Here is a 27,546-nt window from a genome sequence, read left to right on the forward strand (position 1 = left end):
AAGAATACCAAGGTTACTTTGTAAAGTCAAGCAAGTTGGAGACTTAACATGGCTTCCATGAAATTTTATACACACATTATTGAAACACCACCAAGCAAGTCAGAGACCCACCATGGACTGCACAATATGTAAAAAAGGATTTCGGGTTTGCACCAGACTTTGCGAAGCCAATAAGGTCAGAGACCCAACATGGAGTGCACGAAATGCGAAAAAGATTTCAGGTTTTTGGTAAACTTTGCAAAGTCAAGCAAGTTGGAGAGCCAACATGAAATGCACAGAATGTAAGCGTGTATTTAAGAGTACTAACATAGAGTTTCAAAGTGATTAAGGTAGCATTAAGTAATCAATAAATGAAACATGCATAAATAAATCGAATGAGAATAGAAAGGGAAAAAACAAAAGCGGTGAATACACTTAGTAATTAAGGGTGCAGGGTTAAAACCTGGGAAAATAAATAAGTGAGACAATAATTTACAGTACACTACTAACTAACTAAACAATGATAAATAAAAAAAGTAGAGCAAAACCGAAAAAAGATTGTGTAAATAGCAATTTTTACCTCATTTGTGTTATGCCAAAAAAAGTGGGGTGTGCATGTAAATGAAGGTGTGACTAATGATATTTATTTTATGGACTATTTTTTTGAAAAAATGGGTCAGGCCCAAAATGGAAGAAAAAATTGTATATATGAAAAAGGCAGTAGCAATAGCATTTTTTAGTTTTTCATTTTTTTGTCTTCTTGTTTTATTTTATTTTTGCTTTTTATGATATAAGGGCAACATAAGGTGTTTCAAATTGGCATATAATTGTTTAATTTTTTATCCAACAATGTTGCTTTGATCTTAATTTATCAACGCTCATTAATTTTTTTCTTCACAAAATCTAATATATTTGTTCATGTGTATAGTGTGCCTCATACTCTTAACCCCAACTTCTAAAAATTATTCTTTAGTTTACACCTTACAATTTAACAACTAACCCGCAACATGAGTTTTCTACATTAGATTCTAACACGATCAGTGATTCCTTATTACAGAAAAATATACTACCACTTATGCAATCCAACATCATAAACATCAACCAAACTTTCAAATGCCCTACGGATGAATGCAACCAAGTCATAAATCAAAAATCAAAATGAGTAAATCAAATGCACAAGCTTGCAAAAAGGATCATTGAATCAACGATCTTTAGTGGCGAGAAACAAATCTTCAATTAACAAATCCTTCCAATGTGAAAAAAGATTCACAAATCCTTCTTCTACCTTTCTTTCATTCTCTTCCACCATCACAACAATGACCACTCTCCCATTTTCTCACATTCGATGTCGACAAGGAAGATGAAGAAAGGCATAAACAAGGAAGATAAAGAAGGAAACAATGACATTATTGTTAGGTGAGAGTCAACCTTGGCGAATATTTCGAGCACGAAGGTAGCATCGCTGTCGCGTTGGGCAACAAGGTATAAAAGAATAAAGGTTTCAAGTTTAGAGGAAGTTGGGCAAAAGTGAGATCTTAGGGTGAATGTTAAAATGGTATACTCAACATATAATCTATAAACAATTCATTATATAACAAAATTAATATTCTCATTGCCCCTCACAAATCTCAACCATCCAAAAGGAATAAATTAATAATTCAGCATTTTTAATACTTTAAATACTACTTCATAGCATGTTTGGTAAACATCACTAAAATCAGAATAAATCATTTCAGCTCTTTAGTTTGAGAGTGGTGAAAGAGAACCCCAAGAAGTTGAAAGTGAATGATTGATAGTGAGTTCCACAAGCAAATCCAGACTAAACCTACAACCTACCACCAACACTAAATCCTAAATCCTAATCACTAAACTCTAAATCCATTTTATTTTATTGGTACAATTAGATGTTTTTTTCTTTATTTTCTTTTTTTTTTCTCATATTATCCCTGGAACCCGTTAGCTCGACATTTTCTCTCAGATCTCACCGCACCTTCCAAGTCCTACCCATTCTTCCTCTCCACCTCTTCGCCTAGCAACTCAGCGCTGCCCCTCTACTCCAAATCTTTTGCGAGATCAACCCTTAAGTGACAAGAACGTCATTATTGGCGTCTTCGTCTTCCTTGTCCATGGCCCTCTTCATCGTCCTTGTCGACGGCAAAGGAGAGAGAATGGGAGAATGGTGCTTGCTGCGGTAGTGGAACAAAAGAAAAGAAAAGAGGGAAGGAATGATAGAACCCCGTTCTCGATCCCATTTTGGTTTCCGAAAGAGAGTCCCCTCTTCGTCTGATCGAACGCGTTTCAGTTTCAGGTTTTCTCGATCCCTTTTTGACTTGGTTGCGAAATCTTCATCTTTTAACCAAAGGGATAGATCAATATGTTACTATTTGGTTTTGCCTTTATTTTTCGGTTGTTTTGCTTTGGATCGAACGAATTGCAATGACAGATGAATGTAACATAATATTTGAACAAAGCTGAGTCCCACAGCAGTTGTGATGGTGGTTTGGTTTGCGGCGAAAGGGAAGGGTGTTGTGGCTTCTAAATTCTGACAGAAGAAAATGTAGAAGAAGGAGGGGTAAACCGGGTAAAAGGGAGAAAAATGAAAAAATCTTGGCCATTAATTTAAAAGTAAAGAGATCTAACGTTCTTAATTAACTTTCCCATGGTGGGCACGATAGCCTGCGTTGCTTGAACAAACGACATTATCATGAGTTGTGACTCATGCCATAACCTGGACACTTCCAGCGGCTTTGTCGGTGCGTTCTCTCTTCTTCCTTAAGTTTTTCGTTGCTATTGTACATGGTGTGCATGTGTTCTGTCCTATACAAGTCCACCCAAGAATCTAGTATGCAGTTCTTACTCATCAACATTATTCGTCTACCTTCATTAATTTCCTGCATAATGTTCGCGGAATCAGGTTTCTTTAGGATTTTTCATCGTCATTTTCCTTAATCATTGTTGATGATTCTCAGTCAAAACTGTCCATTTTACAGTTCTCTCCCTACCCAAACCTAATCTCTCGTATCCTTGAACACAAAAGTTTTCAAATTGACATGTTAAGATGAATTTTCAAGGCTCTAGCTGTTATACCTGTCTAATTACTCTTCGCCTGTCAGTTATTTCAATTGGGTGAAAAATGATTTGGGTATCACACGATTCACACCCACATTGATGGTTTATATGCTTTCTTCGTCTTGGTCTTGAGGGTTCTCCTAGGCCATGATTTGATACAACTGATTGAGGTTGATGATCATTCTCCTAATAAGGACATTTATCTGAATTATAATTTTAAAAAATATTGAATCCTGCAATGTGTATAACGCAATTGCCCGCTTGGGTTGTGTTAAAAAAAGGAAGCTAGTAGGATGCAATCCAAACCAAGCTCATTTGATTTGTTTGGACTCTATTCTCTTCAAAACCAGATCCAACCTGAGCTGTGTGTACCCCTAATGTTGTACCTATTACCTAACTAAGGCAGCCATAGGTCTGTAGCTGATCAGTTATCATCCCTGAGTCCCCTTTCAAGTTTGGATTAACTACACTGATGAAATCAGTTCAGAGAAAATGTAAATTAGGGTGGATATGAATTCCCTTTTTTCATAGATTTCTCCATGTGTTGATATGGTTGACAGCACATACTATGAGGTTGTCATTCTTTTAATGCTTGTTTGTCTTGATCCTTTTGTAGGCTTAATTTGGGTTATGTGGTATTGCTATTCCAAGGTTTGAAGATGCTTGGGGCATTGAGGATCTTTATCCTTTGCCTGTCATCTTAACATTGTTGTGTTCTCAAAGAAAATGGAAAGCTACTTTCCAGACTTGATCAAGATTTAATTTTGAAAACTAATTTACTTTATTTTTTGTGCATTGTTAAAGTCATTGTTCTCTCTCTGCATACTTTCTCTCTCTATCTCTAATGGTATTTTAACCTATAAATAATTATATTATTTTTTCACATTTAGTGTTATTATATATTTTTTTATTATTTTGTTGTCCTGTTTGTTTGTTCACTATTTTATCAAGAGTTCAGTCTGCTATGTTACTTAAGTTGAAGGGCCGAAAACCTGAAACATGATTGGTTAACAGTTGTCTCATATAATAATCTTTGCAGCTTTATATAAAGATTTTTGTCTTATAAAAGTGGAAATACATAAAGATGCCTGATCTTCCATTCCAAGTTGGGGATTTGGCTGAGTCAAAATGCTTTCAAGGTGGTTATCGCGGTGCATGGTTTAGATGCAAGGTATAAATTCTTCCTTCTCTAAATTTTTTTTATTGTGATAACGTGCAAAGCATAGCAACCTAAATAAGAAGAGAATTTTTGGATTGGCATTGGCTTCTTATGAGACGCTTTTATCAAATGTGCATTAGTAAAAAGTAAAAACCAGCTATTTGTGGTTCTTTCTATCGATTGTTAAACAGAAGCTGCGGAATTGCCATTTTCTAACAATATACTATAATATGGTTATGGCATCGTGTAATTCTCATGGCTGCTGCAGTGATAGCAAGAGGTATGGTGGGGAAAGCAGTACTTATTCTTTCTTTTTGACACAACAGATTCTGATTGTTCAGACTTCGATGACTATTCCCTTGCATTCAATGTTCTTTAAACATGGTTACTACAAGTGTTCTCACATCTTTTGCAAACTCAAACCCATGACTTGAATGAGACCTCTTTGATTGAACACTTCTACCAAATTTTGTGACAGACTCTGCTGTGAACAACTGTTTTGGTTTTCTTTGGTAACCTGTCTATTTTGAGTCTCATTCTTTGTTTTCTTCTTTTTCTCCAATCATTTCATCTGTTTCCTTGTCTGTTCTCTCTATTTTTCTATATTCTGTAAGATACACTCTACTCCTTTGTTTTGTGTGTCTATCTATTCCTATGTGTTCTAAGTCTCTACTTCTCTTTGTTCTCTGTTCTGTCCTTTCTGATTTAGGATCAGTGGTTCTCTAATAGAGTTTTGTGAAAGAGAGTGATTGAGAGTGAGGAAGATATTATTATTCAACCTAATTCTTTAATCAATACATGCTCGGTTTATATACAGCTTGACAAACATAACAGAACTGAGTAACTAAATAACTGTAGTTAGTTAGTTAATACAGTTGTTTGCAGCTGTAATGACAGCTGTCAACTGTTGTACTAAGTACTAACAAAAGAAAAATAAACCCATCAGAGTAGGTATACTCTAATACCCCCCGCGAGCTCATGAGGGGTTGGCTGAAAGCTTTTCAAGCACTCTGAGCTTGTCTCTGTAGGCAGAAAAGGTGGAAGGTGTGAGCTTTTGTGAGGATGTCTGCACACTGATCAACATCAGGAATGTGAACAACTTGAATCAGATTAGTGTGCACCTTCTCTCGAACAAAAAACAGATCCAACTCCATATGTTTACTTCAAGAGTGGAGAACAGGGTTATGAGCCAAAGCCACTGTACTTGTGTCACAAAGAATAACAGGAGAAGCATGAGAGTCCTTGAGTTCAGAAAGCAGAGACAAAATCCAAGTGACTTCTACTGCAACTAAGGTCATGCTTCTATATTCAGCCTCAGTGCTGGATCTTGCAACAACAGTCTGCATCTTGGACCACCAGGAAATTAAGTTTGGACCAAGGAAGATAGCTGCACCAGATGTGGACCTCCTGTCATCAGGATCAGAGGCCTATTTTGCATTACAGTAGGCATGAATGGAGAAAGGATGCTTGGTGGAAGCCGGCTGGAACATTAATCCCAATGATATGGTACCTTTAAGATATCTTAGGATCCTCTTGACAGCTGACCAGTGCTGTTCAGAGGGTTTAGACATAAACGGGTCAACTTTATTAACAGAAAAGCAAATTTTGGGTCTTGTGATTGTGACATACTGAAGTGCCCCTACAACAGACCCATATAAGGTAGGGTCAGAGACATCTTCAGAACCTGTCTTAGTCAGTTTGCAGCCTCCAACCATAGGAGAAGAAATAGGTTTTTGATTCTTCCATGTTGGTTTTGGTTGAGTTCAGACTTCTATTCTCAAAAAATAATCCAAATCACCTAGATCCTTTATGGAAAAACAGCATTCAGTTTGGAGACAAGGGACTGAATGAGATTGGAATTGCTTCCAATTATCATGATGTCATCCACATAGACTAGGATGCAAACAACAGAATTTTGCTCAGAATAGACAAAAAGAGAAGGATCACACTTGCTGGAGGAAAATATAAACTGTAGGAGAGTAGCTTTTAGTTTATCACACTTGCTGGAGGAAAATATAAACTGTAGGAGAGTAGATTTTAGTTTATCAAACCAAGCTGTGGGAGTTTGTTTTAAGCCATAAATGGCTTGTGCAGTCAACTCACAAGCTGCTTGTTGGAGGATTCAAAGGCTGAGTCATATAGACTTCCTCTTGAAGGGTTCCATTGAATAAATCATTCTTCAGATGGAAACCCTTGGCAACAAGCCTGTCTATATATTTATTGAGTGTCCCATCAGGATTTTCCTTAATCTTGAAGACTCATTTGCAGCCAATAGCTTTCCTTGAAGGTGGCAAGTAAACTAGAGTCCAAGTGCCATTTCTGAGTAAAGCATCATATTCACAGTAAGCCATGTGGGATTGTTCAGGGCAGATTTTGTGGTTTTGGACTCAAGATGAGTGAGAAGTAATATAGGGTTGAGTCTTGGCTTAACAATCCCAGATTTAGCATGAGTACACATGGAGTGTACACTGTCAGGTCTAACAATGGAAGGCTGTGAAGGAGGGTCGAATTGAATAGTATCAATGACTGATGAAGTTTCATTGAGATTGGAATGGATGGTTCAGGTTCATTAGCTGGTAAAGATGGTGAAGCATATTGACTGTCAAAATGTGTTGGAAGTGGTGTTAGAAGAGGTGTTGGGATAGTAGAATCATGAATAGTATTAGTGGTCGGAGGATGTAAAGTAGGTTGTAAGGGTGTTGGGAGAGTAAGAGTTGAGGTTGTTAGGTGTTTCTGAGGTGAGTAATGAGGGATTGGTAAAAGGAGTTTTGTAGGGAAAACTGGACTTGTTAAAAGTTACATCTTTGGAGATGTATATTCGACCATCAGCAGCAAGGCACTTGTAGCCTTTGTGAGAGGTAGAGTAGCCCAAAAAGATGCATTACTGAGACCTATACTGCAGATTGTGCTTGTTGTAAGGTCTGAGCAGAGGAAAGCAAGAACAGCCAAACTCCTTGAGGAAACTGTAATCAGGTAATTTCTGAAATAAGCTTGGGTAGAGAACTTCATTGTTGATGGAAGAGGAGGGAAATCAGTTGATAAGATAAACACTTGAAGTGAAGGCATGGTCCCAATAATGAAAAGGCATATTAGCTTGAGAGAGTAAGGTAAGACCAAGCTCCACTGTATGCCAATGCTTTCTTTCAACTACACCATTTTGGTGATGGGTGTGGGGCTTATCAATCTGTGCAAAATTCCCAGATCATTGAGAAACTTGGTGAAGGGTCTGAACTTTCTACTCCAATCTGAATTGACAGCTTTAATGGGAAGATTAGACTGAGTTTGAATATAGCTTTGAACTGTTTAAAAATCTCCAATGTTTCTGATTTACTTTTAAGTATACCTAAGTAAACCTACCATGAGCATCAACAAATGTAATGTAATACTTAAAACCTTAAGGAGGAGGAACATGTGCAGGACCCCACAAATCAGTAAATATGAGTTCAAAGGGTTTTGAATTGACAGATTTAGATCAAGAAGGTGGAAGTCTATGAAACTTACAACCACAGCAATGATTGGAAAAATCAGAAACATTTTTATTGATTGGTGGAATATTACAGATTTTAAAGACAATTTTCATAGCATCCATACTAGGGTGTCCTAGTCTAGAATGCCAAGTTGAAAAGGAAATTGAATTACAAGCTGTATTTACAATAGGAACAACAGAAGTACTTTTATTAACAGAAACAGACTGAGGAGTCTGAGGCACCAAAGATTGTAAAGTTGGAAATTGATAAAGACCATCATGTCCCACTAACCCTTGAAGAAGTATTTCCTTAGTGTCCTGTGATGTAACAAGACAAAAAGAAAAATGAAATTCAAGGAAAACATCATTGTCTTTGCAAATTTGACTCACTAATTAGTTTTTTAGTAATTGAGGGAACAAACAGCAGATTATTTAAGACAAGAGACAAATTAGGTTTTAAAACAGAGGGAAAGGTAGAGACACCTGAATTGATGTTAAGTCCCTGACCATTACCAATAGTAATTTGGTCAGGACCCTCAAAAGGAGTTAACTGATGAATGTTTTGAGACATATTGGTGACATGGTGTGGGATGCACCAAAGTCAAGATACCAGCTCTGTGAGGGAGATTGAGCAGTGCTGGTGAGATAAGCCTGAGGAGCAGCCTAACATGTAGAACTCAAAGGCAAAGGGTTGGGTGAAGTGTAAGGAAGCTAAGTTTGGTATAATTGAAGATAGACAAACTGTGGTGGGAACCTGCATGATGGAGTCCAGAATGGTGCGCACCACTGAGCTGGTGCTTGAGTTGTGGTAGAGGCAACAAGAGAGCCCATCAGAGTAGTTATACTCTAATATTCCCACTCTTCTATTTGTTCTCAATGATTCTTGTAGTGTTCAGGTCAAGGATCATTGCAGACTACTAACAAGGCTGGTCCAGAGTGGAAATATTGTCATTCCTTGGAAGAAAATAACAGGAGCACTTTTTGTATGTGATTCATGTGGAAAAATTTAGCTAATGTTATGACAAAACTAGTCAAGTAACTGTGTTAAATTCTTGTATATCCTCTCCATTAATAGGTTTAGTTTTGACTTAGTTGGATACTAAATAAAATAACTATGAATTCAAATAAGGAATCGGCTTTCTAATTAGTCCCTTATTAGCTTTTGTTCTTGGTGTATTAATGTAGCTCAATAGCTCATTAAAGAAATTAAATTCATTAATATAAATTATTAAGAAGTGTAGTTTCTGTAAGCATTAAATACTACTTACATATCCTCTCCATTAATAGGTCTAGTTTTGACGAAGTTGGATACTAAATTAAATAACTATGAATTCAAGTCAGGAATTTTTTCATCTGATTAATGCTGGATCATTTTAAGTGAAAATCTATTTTATTTAATAGTGAAACCCCTTCCAATTCCATTGTTATTTTTATTAAATAAAACTTGTGGTTCTCAGAATAATTTCATGCAGACTTCACCAATCCCCCTGTATGCATCAGTTGGTTAAACATTTGTACTGTTGCTAGTCTTTCTGAAATTATATAAACTAGTGTCTGCCATTTTATTGAGCATTAAACTTTGTATTTGGTTTTACTTTGGCCTGAAATTATTTTATATTATTTCAGATTAGAGATATCCGCACAAAAAATGCTGTCATATCCCATCTATTGGAGTATATTGACTACCCTGATCAAAGTATGTTTTTGCTATGTTTTAAATTTTCAACTAGAATTCCATTAGCTTATTTATTGAATAAAGTTATATGAATGTTCTTATGCAATTTGGTTGATTTAAACATTTTATTTTCTTGATTGAGTGTAATATAGTTGAGTCATTCAATATTTTACATTCCTTCTTTGATGATGTTGAGGTTTATATGAACTGTCATAAGTTTGATAACCAGAGAGAAGGGCTCAGTGTAGTCAAAGCTGGGCTGTTGGTGAAATCCCTTTGCTTCCAGTCAAGCCTTGTATTTGTTGGTGCTGCCATCTGGGTTTTCCTTGAATCTAAAGACTCATTTGCATCCTACTGCTTGTCTATGGGCTTGAAGAGGAACTAAGGACGTTATATTGTAGCATTACTTTGCAGATTCTCATACTCTAATTGCAAGGCTGCTTGCCAAATGCCAATAGGGATCCATAAGGGCTTGTATCATTGTTTTTGGTTTTGCATATTCTAGATTTGGAGCGGGTATGTGTATGGGAAGTGTTTGGTTGTCTAAATACAGGGCAAATTTTGTAGGTTGGAATGGGTGTGCTAAGCATTGGGAGATGATAAGGCAAGATGGATCATGGATGAGGCAATGCTCTTTGAGCTGGAGTGGCTAAAGAAGAGGAGGGGATGTTGTTGTTGTTGAGGTGTGGGAATTTGTTGGAGGATTGGTGTGAGGAGTGTGTAGACTGTAGAGTGTTTAGTGGAATCTATGATGGGGATACAAAATTAGGTCAGGGGGTGAGAAAGAGGTTAGGATAGGGAATTGAATGCTTATTAAAGATAACATCTTTGGCCACAAATTATGCCCTAAGTCATGAACTTGTACCTCTGTGATGCTGAATATTCCAAGAAACTACATCTCTTTAGAGTAATAGGACCGTTTCTTAGGGTTATAAATTGAGGAAAGGAAAACAAGCACAACTGAAAATTGAGAAATTTGAAACACAGCGTTCAATTGAACAATATAGTATAGGGATTATTAAAATCTAAAGCAGCGCTAGGAAACAATTTATGATCCTAAAATTTAAAGGGCAAGCCTGTTTATATGCTTGTGTTTGTGCTCAGCTGAGCCATTCTGGTGGTGTCACTGATTTGTGTGAGGGTGAGTCTGAATGATTTCTGAGTCACCCAGTAAGAGCCTTAGAAAAAGGTCTGAACTCTAATCCTGATTTGTCTGGATATGCAATGGTGGGGAGACAAGAAGGGTTGACAATTTTCTCTATGAATATTAAAAAGTGAAGATAAGCATGAAAAGATTCTATAGGTGTAGGTCCCCACAAGTCACTGATAACAAATTCAAAAGGTTTACAATAAACAATCTAAAGAAAGTAAGGAATGTATTTTTGAGCTTTACCGAAACAAGAACGAAACTCATTTAACTTTATTAAGCAATGGTATATTACAAATTTTAACTACTAGCCTAAGGCATTATATTTCGGTGCCTGACTCTACAATGTCAAGTAGAGTGTGGACTAGGAGCTAGAGATGCTACTGAATTAAAAAAAAAATAGAAACTCCTAGTACACAGATTCTGGACACAGAACAGTGGGTGCAATTAAGGCAACCCCAAAAGCACACCTCTATGAACTATGAAGGAGGATAGGTTCGAGATGTGGAAGCAAAGCCCCCAGATTTGGGAGCTCTGGTACCAACTTGAAAAACTTGAATGATTTTTGAAAGGAAATGGCTAAAATTTTATTTCTTACTCAGATAATTACAATGGATGATTACTACTCCTATATATTGATCATATTTATTTTTGCTGAGCAAAAAAAAATATAGATCACATTTAATTCAGAAATTTCAAAAGGACTAAAAACTGTTGCAATTGTTATGCTTTTCAACACCACCTTTATCATTCAGAGTTTTACTCAAAAGTAAGTGGTATTGGCACAACTAAGTGCGCAGGTGATTGAATTTTGTCGCAAACCTGCCAAGAATGGAGAAATCCAACTACCTGTGCAAGGGTAATAATTCATTTGAAGTTACAATTATTACACTACTTGTTTGCAGAGCCAAGTTGGATCAAGTTGTATCAAAAGCCTCTAACTAATATTGGCAAGTCAAAGGGCTTCAACAAGGAATTGATGCTGCGACCTTCATTTCCTACTCTTTCTTATGAAAGTGAAAAGCTTGATGTGAATACCATATCAGAAGTGATTGTTATTGTTAATAACATATGGAAGGTTGGGGACTTGGTAGATTGGTTTGCAGATGGTTGCTATTGGTCTGGAAGTGTGACCAAAATATTGGGAAATGATAAAGTTCAGGTAATACTTATTTTTGTCTTTAAGTTGTCTACTTATACTGAATATCTCATTTGAATTTTTAATGAGCTATAACTGCTAGAATAGAAATTATTTGGTACTATTAGATTTCTTAGTTTTATCCTATTCATACTTAAGATCATGCATTCTTTTTTAATTTTTCTCTTTAATTCTTTGCCTACTTTTTTTCTTTTTTAGGTTTGGGCCTAACCCGAAAAGTTAGCTCATAGGGTGAGAGTTACCCCCACTTATATAACTATTTTGGTCATATCACTAGTCGATGTGAGATTTTGTTTGTGTTCTTTTATACTTTTTCCTACTTGAATATCAGACTTAGATTGATCTGAATGCATGAGGAGAGTGTTTCCTTCGCTCTTTATTTATAATAATCAAAATTGAATACAAAAGATAAAGAGATCCCTTGATTATAGGGATTATACAATCAAAGTAAATTACATTGAAAACAGTAAATGAAAATTAGGAAACAAATCATATTCCAATGGGAAACTAATCATATCTCGACACTCCCCCTCAAGCTGGAGCATATATAGATCATATGTGTCTAGCTTGGAACAAATGTAGGATATCCTTGGCCTTCTAAGTGGCATGGTAAGGATATCTGCCAACTGATCATTTGAATTGCCGGTGGTGACTTCTCCAAAAGTTATCTTGCATAAAGTGACAGTCTATTTCAATGTGTATAGTCTGTTCATGGAAGATCGAATTAGATGCTATTGCAAGGCTGCTTGGTTGTCACATATGTTTCATGGACCCAATTTAATAGAAAGTTCACTAAGGAGTTGCTTCAATCAAATCAGCTCACACGTAGTAACAGACATAACTCGGTATTCATCCTCTGCAGATCTGGCCATAGTTTTAAGTTTCTTGCTCTTCTAAGAAACGAGATTCCCACTAATTAGGACACAGTATCCTGAGGTTGTTCCATATAGACTTCCTCTCGGACTCTGTTTGAGACCATACAGGGCTTTTCATAACTTGCAAACACTAGACAGCCCCTGAGCAACAAACCCAGGAGGTTGCTCCATATAGACTTCCTCAGCTAAAACACTGTGTAGGATTGCATTTTTTATGTCCAACTGATAAAGGGGCCACTGCTGCATAGCTGCCATGGACATTAAGAAACCAACAGATGCCATCTTGGCGATCAAATAGGTTTCTTAGAAAGGAGAGTGACATGAGAGAAGAGACAAAAAAGTGGGGGAGGAAAGAGAAATGAGTTTTTTATTTTCTTAGAAAGTTAAAGATTTAATTACTATTATATCCCTACATTAAATTTTGAAAAATAAAAGAGGTGATTGATTTTTTAGTTAAAATTTTTTGTGTTGATTGCTAATGTACTCATACTAAAAAAATGGTGTGAGTGCATTAGCAAACCCCTATATATATAACAAGTCTGAACAGGGTTACATGAGAGGAAAGAAGCTATAGCTTAGGGCCTAAATACAACCAGAAACAGTTTTATAAAAGATTTACAACAGATATAAGCAGCTTTTCTAACAGATATGATTTACGATTGAAAATTGTGACATTGTTTGATCCATATCAAAGGGTGTTGACTATTGAATGTGAATCTAATGGACCATTATGTAGTGCTTTTTGTTTTAAGGCTCATTCAGTTCTATCCTCTCAATTTTTCTGTCATCTATCATTTTATTTCCAATTTTATCAAGATATGAATGACATACCCAACTATAAGTTGTTTCCTACCCCCTCTTTTTTTAATGAACTTTTCCTTTATATTTTTTTTGAACAATACTTGTCAGGATGTATTTTAGTATATCAGTATATGCCAATGTATAAATGTAAAAACAGTTTTGTATTTTGTCTGTAAGGGCTATTAGCTTTTGCTAACTGCACCTCAATAGGATCAGTTGGTTAGCTTTTTGTTAAAGTTAGTTAGATTTCTGTTAGAGTTAGCTATAGTTATTTTTGTTGTGTTTTCTGTTAGAGTTAGTTGGCTTTCTGTTAGAGTTAGTTAAATTAGTTCTGCTGTATAGAGGTTTATAAATACCTGGATTGTAACTGTCTCTAACCAGTTTTTCAGATCAATAAAATCAGCTTTGTTCTTCTCCTTTTTTCTCTGTTATCTCTCTACTTTCCTCTCAGTTTATCAAAAATAGTATTATGTGAGCATTGTAAATTAATATTTATTATGCGTCTTTCTAGATTGATTTGCTACCTCCTCCAATGGGTGAAGGGTTATCTTATGATGCATTAAGCAAGGATCTGCGCCCATCTTTGGACTGGTGTCCAGAAGAAGGTTGGACTGTGCCTGTTCCTATGCCTATGGTGTGTACTCAACCCTATAAGTTGACTTGTCTCTGTATTTATAAATTGATTGCTTACATGGATATTTTTCTTTGGTTAAATTTTGTGCCATAACTAAATTTTAGACAGTGCCTATGCCTCTTGTGTATATTTATAATCTCACATTTGTCTTGTCTTTGTGCATATTAAATTTGGTGCAAAAACTAAATACATTCATAAATTATACGATATTTCTTGCTTACAGTGGAAAATGTCCTTTTTTTAGTCTTCAATATTAGTTTCAGTTCTTAATTTTTGTAAATCTGATTGTAAAATCACTCTATTGCTAAAAATGGATGTCCCCTTGGAAATATACTTTTCCTATGCAAGTACACCTTCTATGATAACATCATTGCTTCATGTAAGTTTTGTCATGGCTTCATTGGTATATTTAAGTGTCTCAATCTTTGTTGCATTGATCATTTTGACTTCATACTGCAAAAAGTTTGTTTAGGTTTTCAGAAATCATTTTGATATCTCGGTTTGCATTATCAATACTTAATTTCCTTGCCAAAGTTGCAGGGTGGTGAATGCAGGCAACCTTGTGCTCGTATAATGAATCCAGCAAATTCAGGTAAAACAATATATCAAAATATACTCTTTTGGTTTCTTGCATTTGAAATTTTGAATGAAAACTATGAGGTTTCTGAATTGAAGACTAATTTGGCTAGCCTTTCCTCCCTTGCTTCTCTGGCTCGTTAAATGGTGTAGTGACCTCACTTTTCTATTAAATAAGGTTATCGTTATTGGCCCATTTTGTTTTGAATCCAGTAATTCAAGCTGTTTCTGAATGCTTGGTTAGCTGGAAAGGAGCTGTTTATCCTTCGGGTGTACCTGATAAAACTTTTGCAAAATTAGGAAATGAAAATAGGGATACCTAACTCCTCCTCACTGGCAGAGGTAGCCGTCTTTCAAGACAAAAATTTGCAGAAAATAACAATAGGGATCCTGCTGAAAGCAGAATACAATTATTATTTCATCAGCAAATAAACTTGTACATTGATGTGTAATTATAATAACAAAAGGTACAAGTTATACCCAAAAATATAAAGAAAGAAGTTCATTAGCAAATCCTGCATATGCCACACATATGGTTACAGAATATTTAAAAGCAAAATGCTGTAAATATGGAATAACCTCCGTAGAGGTTTCCTTTGTGTAGCTGTACGCAACTCATGGAAGAACAAAGGATTGTGCCAGAGCTGCTACCCCACAATAATCTAATACATACCAACCAAAAAATCAGATATCGCACCCCAAATAATCGTGCCGGCATCAATTCAACCCTGAATGACCCCATAGATTTAGTGAATAGAATGAATTCTGTCCTCCCCACCAGAATCATCTCTATGTTTAGGCAATCCCATTTAGAGCATTAACCACCACATAATATGATATTTAAATATAAAAAGAAAAAGATGCCAGTTAGTTAGTTTTAGTCAGCTCAGCTGCTGTTATTTTATGGCTGTTAGGTAGTGTTGTCTATAAATAAGACAGGCTTGTTGTATTTTAGACAGACTGAATGATAATCAGAGTGCGGTGCACATTTCCTTGACCTCTTTGTCTCTCTTCTCTTTCCCTCTATCCTCTCAATTCTGTTTCTTCTCTCTTTTCCTCTTTCTTTCTCTATCTATTCTGTTTCTACGTCTCATTACATCAAACAATCAACCACCCATAGTATCTAACAGACCAGTAGCAATATGTGATTACCATTGTGAAAACGAGCAGATATTGATAGCTGCAATATTTTTTAACCAGAACCAGACATAGAATATGATATCCTGCATGATCTTATCAAAATCAAAAGATGCTTGTTTGAACACACAATCATCCTCCAAATATTCCACACCACAACAGTTCACATAAACGTCATGACTTTTTTCTCTCTATTTGATGATGCACACCCCATATTTTGCCAGAAATGAGCTGTTGCACTAGGTAGAACAGTCAGTTCATTCAGCCAAGAGTAATAAGTGTTCCATACCTGAGAAGATGCAGGACAAGTGAAGAGGAGATGTTGTTGTGATTTTTCCTGTGAATGGCAAAAGGGGCATAGCATGTGATCTATTATGATCCTTCTTTTGGTCAGATTAGATTTCAATGGCAAGAAGCTATGATGAAAGATTCTCCTCATGAGACATTGCACTTTAGGAGGGACTCCCAATTTCGAGATCTTGCAAAACAATTCCTCACTAAACCCACCTTCTCTCGCATCAGTAATTGCGGCATACGCAGAATTGACCTTGTAGGAGCCCATAGGATCTGCTTCCCATATCCAACTATCTACCCTGTCATCTATAAAACCTTACTTTCCTTCCATGACCACCCTTCCATTTCACTCTAGACTCAAACCACTTATCCTTACTAAGACTCCCACACACAAGGCTTAGGTCTCTTCAACATAAGGAACCTTTGTTACTCACCACACAAGACCTGTCACCCCCCATATTTAGACTCAAATTCTCCCCCACCCAGGCATCCTAAAAAAAGACAAGTAAAATAAAGGTAAAGAAGAGATTACTGAATTGATCAAGCAAACTCCTGCAAAAGACAAAGTTCAATGCCTCCAAGATGACAATCTTTTTTCACTTTCTCCAAAATAGAATACAATTGCCCCAATCCTTTCCTTGCTCAAACTTTGTCTGCCTTTTCTTTCTCTCTTTTCCCCTCTATTTTCTGTCCCCAATCCTGATATCATGCCAAAATTCACTTCTTCACTCTCCCAATAAACTCCAATTCCTCCCTTGGAACGTTCTCTGCAGTGGTCATTTTCCCATTTTCTCCCAGTTCTTCACACCTTTCCATACACTTGCGGAAATTTATAGACTTTGGTTACTCAGTTTACACTTTGCTCTGCTGGTTGCATTATTATTTTCATTTGATCTAGAGCTATTTTTGCTGTTTAACCTCCTCCTGTTTTGCTATTTCCTGGGGTGTGGTGAACATCCATGATACAGATGGAACAGTAAAGGTTGGCCAGCATATGGCAAGGACAGTTTCTTCTCCTTTGTCTTTAAATTTGAAAGACTGTCCAGAAAGATCCACTGCGAGGAGAAAGCAATGCAACAATGCTAGAAATGATATGGAGATTGATGAGTCTGGTAGTAAAGTTGAAAGTGTTTGTTTCTCAAGTAACGTTTCAAATCCGCACATAATGGATGCATCAATTGAGAATTCGGAAAAGGCTACCATCAATGGTGGATATAATGAGTATCCCACAAAGAAGAGGAGCGACAGAAGCCTTTGTCTGAATTCCATGTCTTCCAATACGGTAGAAGCTGCAATCATAGACTTGGAGGAACTTGTGAATAGGATTAAATGGTTAAGGGATGTGTTGAATTTGAGGGTGCCGCCTTTATCGTATACTAAACAGCCTTCTTGGGAGTTTTCACAACATCATGCACCATGCAAATAATTGTTCTGTAATCAATGTTTGACCTCAGCATAAATAGCTTTTTTCGTCAAATATAATTCTCGGCTGTAGATAGTTACGTGTCTGTGCAGCTGATTTTGAAATGTAGTTGGTTCTTATTTTCGCTTTGGTATTTTGCGCATTGTTTCTTGTTAGGATTTTTCATGGTAATACAATGTTAATAAAAGAGGAGGGATTAACTTACCCGTAACTCTTTTAAAGTAATTTTATATTCTCATTGTTAATTTTCTTAAAATTTAATAATTAAGATTAGTTACTTATTATAATCATTAGATTTTAAAAAAAATATAAGGATGAGGAATAACGTTAAAAGAGTTATTTTTCATCATAATCATTTTCTTAAAATCTAATGTTTAAAGATTAATTACTTATTATAATTATTAGATTTTAAAAAAATGAAAGGTGAGAATGAGAAGTAACTTTATAGGAAATTGATCCCTCATTTAGAGGAGAGAAGAACTCACTCCAAGAATAACTTTAAGATTTATCTTTGTCCTAACAATTGATTTTATTTTTAAATAATTTGTTTTCTTAAATTCTAGTAATTAAGATTAGTTATTTGTTACAATCATTCATTAAAAAGTATACTTTAACAAAAATGATATAATGAATAGTTATTGGACTTGTATTGGTAATTATTGGGCTTTGGCCATTTTTTTCTCTCACAATTTTTGTATTAAATTAACTAATGAGAATTTATTCTTCTCACAATTTTTTATTGTAATAGTAAGTATTTATAATAAATATACTTTAATTGTATCATGAACTTGAATTTGAACTAAAAAAATGATTATGTCAATAATTCATAAATTTTGGTAGATTTTATATTAATTTGGCTTAATGTCAATAATTCATAACATTGAATCTTATAAAAAAAAACTTAAAATAGTCAAAATTAAAAATAAAAACTAAAAACAATGCAAAGCGGCAAATTTCTTCCTGCCCTTTATCTTCACAAATTTCCTAGGTGTATTCTTTATGAGAATTGAACATTTTGTATATAGCATTGTTGGCCAATTGCCTCCCCATAACTTTATAACATGTCAACTACATCTTGAAAGTATGAGATTTTGACGTCTTACATGTTTCCATGACAATCAAAATCTACAATACTTTGACCAATTTTGTTAAGCAAAAATTGAAAAGCAACATTGAAAAACAATTCTATACATTTTAACAAAAATAAAAATAAAAACATGAAAAAAATAAGACTTTTTACAATTATGAGAAGACATGGGATAGTTAATCTCATGTGTTACTTTCCATTAATTGCTCTAAGAACCCCAATTTCTCTTTCTTTTAGGCTACCAAAAAATAAATGAGTTAACATTTTAATAAAAGTAGAAGTATGACAATGTAAAAGGATTAAAAGAACAAAGAAAGTTGTAATAACAGTTAGGTATTTATAATTGTTAAAAGTACAATAATAGCAAAGTCCTATTGAATCATATCATGAAGTAAACATATACATAACTACACATTTTATGTATATTTTTCTCTTCTTCTGGAAATGAAAACATTACAAACAGCCACACTTCACAATCAATACTCATAAATAAAGGAGACATTTAAAAGAAAAATTGCATACCATAATTTATACCTTCAAATATAAAATAAATCAATTTGAGACCAATAAAGTAGGCAGAAATATATCTTGAAGTAGCCAGAAAAATTGCATGAATAAAATAAAATAAAATTAATCACATATGGAAAATGATTACTATACCCAAACCATAACCATTACAAAAGAATATAAAATTACATAATAAATTAGTTTTTATAATTAATAGGGTACGTGCCTCTCTACCTATTTTAAATAAAAATAAAAAGGGAGAAAATTTTATAAGTTAAAAAATAAAAAATAATACTAACAAAAAATAACTAAGATGATAGTAATGAGTAATTATTAAAAGAAAGTAGTAAACGTTTAAAAACTAAAAAATGATAAAAGTATCTAAAATTTGTAGACACTAAGAGGGAATATCCTGTAAGCAAAGATTTTTAACTAACTGGTTATTATAGAATTGATTGATTATAGTTAGAAATTACAAAAAATTTAGTGGTTAACAAATTAGGTAAGTACGGTAGAGGAGGGGGATAGAAAAGAAAATAACGTAGCTGCCGTCTGATGTTGGATCGCGGTTGTTAAAATTGAAATAGTTGAAGTTACACCTCAACTAGATTTTGTTGAGATAGAGAGAGAGGTGCCGAGAGAAGAGAAAAAAGAGAAAGGCGTCAAATGGGAAAATTCATTGTTGAATCAAAGAACATGTTATTGTGGAAAACCTCAAAAGTTACGTATGTCATGTGCACATGTCAGTGTATACATTGGATTATGTGTCAATGTCAAGAGTCTACAATGTTCTGTTAGTAAGCATGCGTCATCATGATTATTAACCATCATATGAAAAATCACAATTATGAGTCAATTCAGTCATGAAAAGAAATAAAAAAGGTCGATCAAAATTTACAAGAATACGAAATAATATGGATGAGAGAGAAAGAGATCAACCAAAATGGTATTCAATCTACACAGTCCAGTTGGTCATTCAAAAAATAGGTGTTCCCACTGTCCCAAAAGTTCAAGTCAAGCAAATTAATTTTTTTGTTCTATCAATGTATTTCATTTCACATCATTTATAAATTAATGGAGGAGTGGTATGTTTTAGTAATTTTTTTTAAAAAAAGGAAAAAGCACATTGAGAATTCAGGTTTGGGAACCCGAATACTCAACGTTGAAACTCAATTTTTTTTTAAATCACAGTCTAAATTCGGGCCCCTCAACCCGAATTTACATTGTGAATAGTAAAGTTGCATATTGGTGTAAATAATAGAGGAAATTATATGTTTTGGTAATTTTTTTGGTACATCTAGGAAAAATTTCAAAAAATTCCTGTTTTTTTTTCAATACGTATGTAGCACTGATTTGGTTTGCTTTTTGGGTCATTATTTCTGGTAGTCTACTCATTTGACAATTTTTATTTTCTAAGCTATGGCAGGATGTCATTTTTAGCGATGAATGTAGTTATAGCCACGCTTCTTGAGCATTAGTATTAGCAAAATGCTAACTCATCACGCCCTTAACCCTCTTTTAAAGACTTTATTTTTCTTAATTACACGTTTGGTCTTTCAAGCATTCTAATTGTGCAATTTTAGTCCCTTATGTTTCAATGTGTCAATTGAATTCTCGAAATATCACAAATGTGCAAGTTTAGTTCCATAAGTTCCGATTGGGTATTCTATGTAACGAAATTGTGATTTTAGTCTCTCCTTTTTGGTTGGAATGATTAATGTCACCTGAGATGAAATTTGCATGATGATATCATGCTGATATGGTCATTGATTTAACATGCTTGCTTTGTTTCTGAATTTGGTATGTCTGATCTTAATTTCAAGTTTCATAAATGTGTAATTTTACTCTATTAGGTTTTCATAATTGTGGATTTTAATTTGTCAAATTTCATAATTATACAATTTTAATCTTTTTTTTCTCTCTATTTTGTCTACAACATAACCCACCAAATTGTATTTCGAGGCTAAACTTACACAATTATGAAACTTGCTAGACTAAAATTGCACATTTTAAATCAAGGATCTCATAAACATGTTAAATTAGCGACCATATCAGCAAGATGTTATCATGAGTAACACATCATCAATCAATGTCACATTAGAAATTACCATTGACAAAAGAAACTAAAATAGCACAATTATAATACCTAAGAGACCCAATTAACACAATTAAAACTTAACAGACTAAAATCACACATTTGTAATACCTAAAGGACCCAATTGGAAGTTGAAAGACTCATATCGCACAATTGTGATACTCAAAGGACCAACAATACATATATAAAAATTTATTTGATACTTTTTATGGAAATCAATTTTTTATCAAACCGCTTGTTATGTAAATAAAAAATAATGTAATATATGTTTTTAAAAATGTCAAAATATGAATAAATTAATTATCTTGGCATTGTTTAATTTTGATCAAATTTGACCCAAACAATCAAGATAATATACAGTTATAATTCAACAAACGATGATAAAAAAATATATATAACATTAGCAGTAGTATAATAATTTATATGTCACAATGATCTACTTTAATATCTTCCTTATCTACTTTAATATCTTCCTTATACGTTATACGTTGGACATATTAAATGAAAACTCTTACTTATTGTGAAAATGAAAATTATAAATGACTTAAATAGATTTTTGATTTTTATAATATTAATTTTTTGTTTTTGGTCCTTATAATTTTTTTATTTAAAAATTGTCTATCATAGCATAAAAAATCTCTTAATTATATAATGGTGCAAAAAAAAAGTATAATAAAATAAAAGATAAAAAAAAATAATAAATTGTATGATTACTATTCCTAAGAATGTGTAAGTAAATAGAAAACCATAAGAACGATAGCATTTTTTCCCTTTTAAAATGACAGTAATCTTGCCTTACTTTCGATGTTCTCCTAGGCTCCAATACTCGTAGTCGTAGGCCTGGCAAAATCTGCTGTTAGGACAAAAGCTTTTGCAGAAAGGAACAAGATGAGATACTGCTTACTTGATCTCAATTGAGTCAATTTGCTTGACTCTTAACATGGATTCACAACCAGATTTACCCGTACTAAACCAAACATAGCAAGAGACTACAACCAAAATCTCATTATAAGAAGCAGCAGCTCACAATCAAAATAGCAATTAGCAAGTTTTCTAGTTTATAGTAGTTAAGAAATTAACCAATCAATAACAGAAAACAAAATACGGTTGATTTTATCAAATAGTAGAAATATACTAATTGAAGTCACACTACAATTCAACAGAAAACACTAAAATTCGTATTGAAATTACTGGACAAGTATGAAAACCAGATTAGAAAATATCTCCAATCTCATAATGCATGATGTGAACATGGAATAAAAATAATTGCATAATAGTCATGGCACTTACACAGGTATTAACCCTGCAAATGCAACAGCTATTTGATGTCACGATCCAAGAGAAAAATAACATAAATAAACTCTTTGAAGTATGAAGTGGCTACTATCAAAGAATGGCACAACGACCTTCACCTCGCTTGCGAAGTTCTTCATGTGCCTTCTCAAGATGTTCTCTGAGTTTTCGTATTTCATCATCTGATCTCATTTGAGCTAACATTGCATTCTCCTCTGCCTTAAGTCTTGCAGCTTGCTCTTCTGCCAATTGTTGCTCAAGCCTCATAGTTGCCTCCCTCAACTTTGATTCAACCTACAAAACCATATAAATTATTCCAAAACAAAAATATTAGGGGTAATGCTCCACTTATTATGTCAAAACTGTGTCCAGTGCTTTGCCACATGTACTGGTGGGAGTCAGGACCTTCTTCAAGTGTACAAGCTTGGAACACCAAAAAGTAGAATGCATAAGAATAATGGCACAGCCACAGGCAAGCTGAAAATCAAAAGAATCCTAGCCAGACGTATATGCTTCCCCATAACAACCAACAACTGGTGGTTAAAATATCTCATAGCCTTGGGAAAAAGGAAACTCCATTAGCTCACCCCCTTTAACAATTTCAGCTAACTTGTACTATGATCCTATCCAATTCTCATTTACAAAGATTGATAAAGCTTATATTTCTGGATTTTATTTCTTCATTCCAATGCCCCCAATCAGTGTAACAGGCCTTACCACAAACATTCTAGGCGTCCCATATTTGTAAAATCTAACAAAAATCATTAATCATATCAGATTGACATTGTCATTCTTGCTATACAAGATAGCAACAGCTTCCCCCTTCTACTTGAGTAGAAGTTGGAGATAAGGTGCCCATTCTTTTAAAATTTTGATGTTCAAATACATCTTGCCTTAGCACCTCCAACCCCCCCTCCCCCCTTTCCACTTCCAATCCAATAGAAAAAGAAAGAGACAGAGACAGAGCTTCAGCCCCTTTTTTCCTATCCATCTTGCAGATATCATCATATAAACCCACAGATAGAATACCAAGATTTTACCTACAAATTCCTAATCCCTGAAATTACATCTATGTAGACCTTCAAATCATTCATTGCATAAGTGTGTCCTTTTACCATCTTAACCCAAGGTCAATTCATATAATGATATTTGATAGGCTCTTGGATTAGGCATGACAAGAATTCAAAGGAATAGAACATTAGGAAGTCCCACATCGTATGCCTTAATTCTTTGGGTGCAACTTATATATTTGTTGGACAACTTCACTTAATGTGTCAATTGGTTTTAAGATGGAATCTAACATGGTATCAGAGGCTTAGAACTTATAGCCCATCTTGGTAAATCGCCTATTGTAGTAGGCTCACCTGTTCTGGCAAGCATTTGTGGAGGTAGGTGTTAGGAAGTCCCACATCGCCTACCTCAATTCTTTGAATGCAGCTTATATATCTGTTGGGAAACTTCACTTAAGGCCAATTGATTTTAAGATGGAAACTAACATAGAAAACAGAAAGAAAAGGTAGAAAGATTGGTGTTTGTGTTTAGAAATGTAGACTACAAGAGAAAGAATCCCCTCTTGCATGGGGTGTCCCCTTCTCTCAAATGAGAATGTCTCAGCTTCAGCTATTTTCCCAAAAGATGTCTTCCCATTACAGTTTCCCCTGTTTGACTAAATAACCTCCTTTACTACCACTGGAACCGTTTATAAATAATCCTCTACTGTTTATTCCTTCTGGAATATACCCTCTAAACTCCTCATTAAGAGCTCACTCATGCCTAACCTATACAAGTGGATGAAAACATTACATGACTAACAATTGATGTACAAGTCTGTTCTATTCCTGTCGCAAATTCACAAGGCCCATTGATAATGTATATGTCTGAGACTATGTCCCACGAAACAGAAAAAACAAGATCGTCCCCCATAACTTAATTTATGATATTAAACAAGATTGAAGAAATATTAGACCCTTAAGATCACATCTTCATGTCAAAACACCAAGAATAGTTTATCTGAATGAATGCAACTATTCGGTGAGTTTAAATACTAAGTAAATGCTGATTTTAATTCACCCAAATTTCTTATTATATGCAATACGCGGCAATACATATGTGAAGCTGACATGGAAAATTCAATAACATGAAAGAAAATATCACCATGTTTAACTAAAAAAAAAATAAGTTAAATGACATCAAGTTAGATAAAATGGTTAATATCAAAAAACATGGACATAAAAGGTACCATCTCAGTAATTCGCTTTAATTGGTCATCATATGTTTGCTGCATTTGCTTTTTAAACTTCAATATCTCTCCTTTTGAATATCCTTTTAAAGAATCAACCTCTCTTTGTTGGTTATGCAGCTCCATTGCTCCCTTCTGCAGTCAAAGGAATGAATTGATGAATTCTCTGTTATCATATAATGTTTTCCAAGATTTGAAGTTTGCAAAACCTTCACCTTCAGTTGTGTAAATAACTCATCTGTATAAGGTCGTCCACCATTACGTGATAGAACTGTGTTTACAAAAGAGAGAAGTTGTTGAACTTGTCCAAAGCGCTTCCCTTCATCCTTAGTCTTGTTATCAAAAAGTACGCAACGATTGTCACACAAAACAAGAATTTCCTACAGTATAGTTAAATTCAATATTTTAGTTAAAGATAAAACAAAACTAGGAATTTCCCATTGAGATTCGGCAGATGGACTTCCTATAATCCGAGATATATTCAGTCAGGACAGCAGAATCTTATACTACTAAAAGAAGCAGAAAATGATAGCCAGGTGAGATAATAATTAAAACCAGGGAAAATGATACATTAAGAACTATTCCAACATGCAAAGAAGGCAAGTGAAGCATTCTAAAGAATTCTGCAACTCGACTATCCTTATCTTTTTGCATAAGATATACCAATAAGAAAGTTCATAACAAATACAAGATGGCCAGAATAAAACAAGAGCTAGATGACAAAGACAAGCCAATTAACTAAGCAGATTGCACCAATCTTTCTGCATATATAAGTTTTAAATCTCCGCATGGCATCAGATGGGGGTTTAGGCATGTTTGTGATTTTCTTAAGAAAAATGTATTTAATTTTTTTATAATTAGATAAGTTTTAGGGGAAGAAAAAACACAATAGCCCGAAATAAAACCAGTTTTATTACTTTTCTCAGAGTTAAAAAAGTAGCTTGTGGGGAAAAAAAAACTCTAAAACAAGCTACGTAATAAAAATACATTTTTTATAAAAAAATAAAATAAAAAATAGCCTATCCAAACATGTGTAATGATTTGTGACACTAGGAAAATTAGTTCAATAATGCATGCTAAAGTTTTAGGTCATCCATTTATTGAGAGCGTAAATAAATTGGATGTATCTGCCAAAAAAAATAGATTGGATGTACACATGTGCAACACTATTGGAAAAAACTCAAGTCCCACATTGGCTAGAGATAAGACCAAGGTAGAGTATATAAGTGAGGGGAAACCCTCACCTTATGAGCTAACTTTTGAGGTTGAGCTAGGTCCAAACCCACATTCTAAGATGGTATCAAAACATTTCCTAGATCCATTCAAATAGTCACCTACCATGTTATCCATGCATCAAGCCCAAAAGTGTTGGACGTGAGGAGGTGTATTGGAGAAAACACAAGTCCCACATTAGCTAGAGATAAGACCAAGATAGAGTATATAAGTGAGGACAACCCTCACCCTATAAGCTAGCTTTTGGAGTTGAGTTAGGTCAAAACCCACATTCTAAGGAACACAAACAATTGGTAAATATAAAATTTCCACAAAGACCAAATGAATTTACCAGAGTTTTGACCTAAAAATATAATATGCTGAAAGATTTGTGAGCCCATGATTCAGCTTAACCAGAAAACTAGCCCACAATAACAGCTTATAACAAGATTAAAAATCTAATGAATAGAAAAAATAATGCATTCAATCTAGATTGTAATGTTCATAGAAACCTTTAAAGGCTCTGGACATTCACGGCCTAAATAATCCTCAAGTGTCTCAGCATTTTCTTCCAATTCATCTCCTCCAGTGAAGACCACAATCATGTAATCAACAATTTTGCTTCCAAATAATGTCTGCAAGCTCCGAAGAGCAGTTTCTTCTTCCTCAGTAAAGCGTGTTCTAACCGAGAACACTACAATGACAGCATGGATCCCATCCTTGGCCAAATCAATGCATTTGACAATTTCCTTACCAACAAACTCAGATCCGACAGACAAATCAAATAATCCTGTGAAACTTTGTACGTCAGATGGATGTGACAAAGTTTCCAAGAAACAATACAATCACAAACACTCCTTAAATAATACGTTACCATGCCTTTACCTGGGGTGTCAATAACATTAACAATTTGTCCGTCGTTTAATTCTGTTGTCTGCAATTCACATGAGGTGGATACAGCAGAGGAGCTAGCCCTTGACTTGAAGACCTTCCTTCCAAGAATGGTATTACCTGTTGCACTCTTGCCATTGCCAGTTCGTCCAACTAAGACCACTGTCCGACCCTCGTTAGATGAGGAAGTGAGCTCCCAGTCATCACCAATAGAACTTCCACCCATCACAAATCTTCCTACCCTTATAAAGATGAGACTAAAGATTTTAGAGTAATTTAATCAGTACAGTCCAAAAAATTAAAATCCTCCCATATTAAAAGGGGGACAAAAAATGGAGGAAGGAATTTTAGTCCCATAAAATTTTTTTCCTCTTCTCAATTCTAAATTTTTTAAACAAAGAGAAAAAATTAAAAAATTCTTCCTTCTTCCCTTCAATCAAACGCGTGAGGAAAACACGGGTTATGGCAGACCCTGGCAGGAGTTTCTTTCCCTTGTTGTGAAAGTCGTGTTTGATTAATATTTTAAAACAAAAGGATAGATCATCTTAGAGGCAACAGTTTAAATTTATTCGGCCAAGCAGGGATACCATGTAAATGATGAAATAGTATAGGTTTAAAACAAAATTGAACTATAGAAACCATGCTCAGTCAAGGAAAAAGAAAGATAATTAAATACAGTAATCGCCATGGATGTCCAGAACACAAGGTAGAATTAGACTTTCTAACCTGTAGTGTAGGGAGAGCCTCTTCCAAGCAACGCAAACACAAGAACAGAGTAAACACTAAACACAGCACGAAAACGATAATTCTCTGTATATATATATAGTT

General features: G+C 34.6%; 2 protein-coding genes across 7 annotated transcripts; one reads left to right on the plus strand and one right to left on the minus strand.

The window, feature by feature from the left end:
* The first annotated feature begins 1,742 nt into the window (after positions 1-1,742).
* Positions 1,743-17,619, plus strand: LOC114379097. Of its 4 annotated transcripts, none has more exons than XM_028337660.1 (7): positions 1,745-2,732; positions 4,088-4,219; positions 9,300-9,369; positions 11,401-11,657; positions 13,842-13,964; positions 14,499-14,556; positions 16,940-17,619. In XM_028337660.1, the coding sequence occupies exons 2-7, from the start codon at positions 4,133-4,135 to the stop codon at positions 17,395-17,397; spliced, it is 1,053 nt and encodes a 350-aa protein (XP_028193461.1). In that variant the 5' UTR covers positions 1,745-2,732; positions 4,088-4,132; the 3' UTR covers positions 17,398-17,619. The 4 variants fall into 4 exon arrangements, with proteins under 4 accessions (XP_028193463.1, XP_028193461.1, XP_028193460.1 ...); XM_028337659.1 differs by having other exon boundaries at positions 1,746-2,287; XM_028337661.1 differs by having other exon boundaries at positions 1,748-2,287; positions 14,505-14,556.
* A 4,619-nt stretch (positions 17,620-22,238) lies between these two features.
* Positions 22,239-27,546, minus strand: LOC114380011 (immune-associated nucleotide-binding protein 9-like). Of its 3 annotated transcripts, none has more exons than XM_028338892.1 (6): positions 27,445-27,546; positions 26,713-26,960; positions 26,340-26,617; positions 24,831-24,995; positions 24,616-24,750; positions 22,239-22,670 (listed from the first exon to the last, which is right to left on the minus strand). In XM_028338892.1, the coding sequence occupies exons 2-6, from the start codon at positions 26,942-26,944 to the stop codon at positions 22,470-22,472; spliced, it is 1,011 nt and encodes a 336-aa protein (XP_028194693.1). In that variant the 5' UTR covers positions 26,945-26,960; positions 27,445-27,546; the 3' UTR covers positions 22,239-22,469. The 3 variants fall into 3 exon arrangements, with proteins under 3 accessions (XP_028194693.1, XP_028194694.1, XP_028194695.1); XM_028338893.1 differs by having other exon boundaries at positions 26,713-26,955; positions 27,445-27,536; XM_028338894.1 differs by having other exon boundaries at positions 26,713-26,975; positions 27,445-27,522.

The sequence above is a fragment of the Glycine soja genome, chromosome 12 (assembly GCF_004193775.1).
Source record: "Glycine soja cultivar W05 chromosome 12, ASM419377v2, whole genome shotgun sequence".
NCBI classification, from domain to species: domain Eukaryota; kingdom Viridiplantae; phylum Streptophyta; class Magnoliopsida; order Fabales; family Fabaceae; genus Glycine; species Glycine soja.

Excerpts from the sequence above, each read along its gene's own strand:
- LOC114379097 (XM_028337660.1), top strand. The coding sequence starts at position 4,133 with ATGCCTGATCTTCCATTCCAAGTTGGGGATTTGGCTGAGTCAAAATGC. Across the intron at positions 11,658-13,841 it reads TGGGAAATGATAAAGTTCAG|ATTGATTTGCTACCTCCTCC; the intron begins GTAATACTTATT and ends GCGTCTTTCTAG. Across the intron at positions 14,557-16,939 it reads AATGAATCCAGCAAATTCAG|ATGGAACAGTAAAGGTTGGC; the intron begins GTAAAACAATAT and ends TCCATGATACAG.
- LOC114380011 (XM_028338892.1), bottom strand. The coding sequence starts at position 26,944 with ATGGGTGGAAGTTCTATTGGTGATGACTGGGAGCTCACTTCCTCATCT. Across the intron at positions 26,618-26,712 it reads TAATGTTATTGACACCCCAG|GATTATTTGATTTGTCTGTC; the intron begins GTAAAGGCATGG and ends AAAGTTTCACAG. Across the intron at positions 22,671-24,615 it reads TAAAGCGAATTACTGAGATG|GTTGAATCAAAGTTGAGGGA; the intron begins GTACCTTTTATG and ends ATGGTTTTGTAG.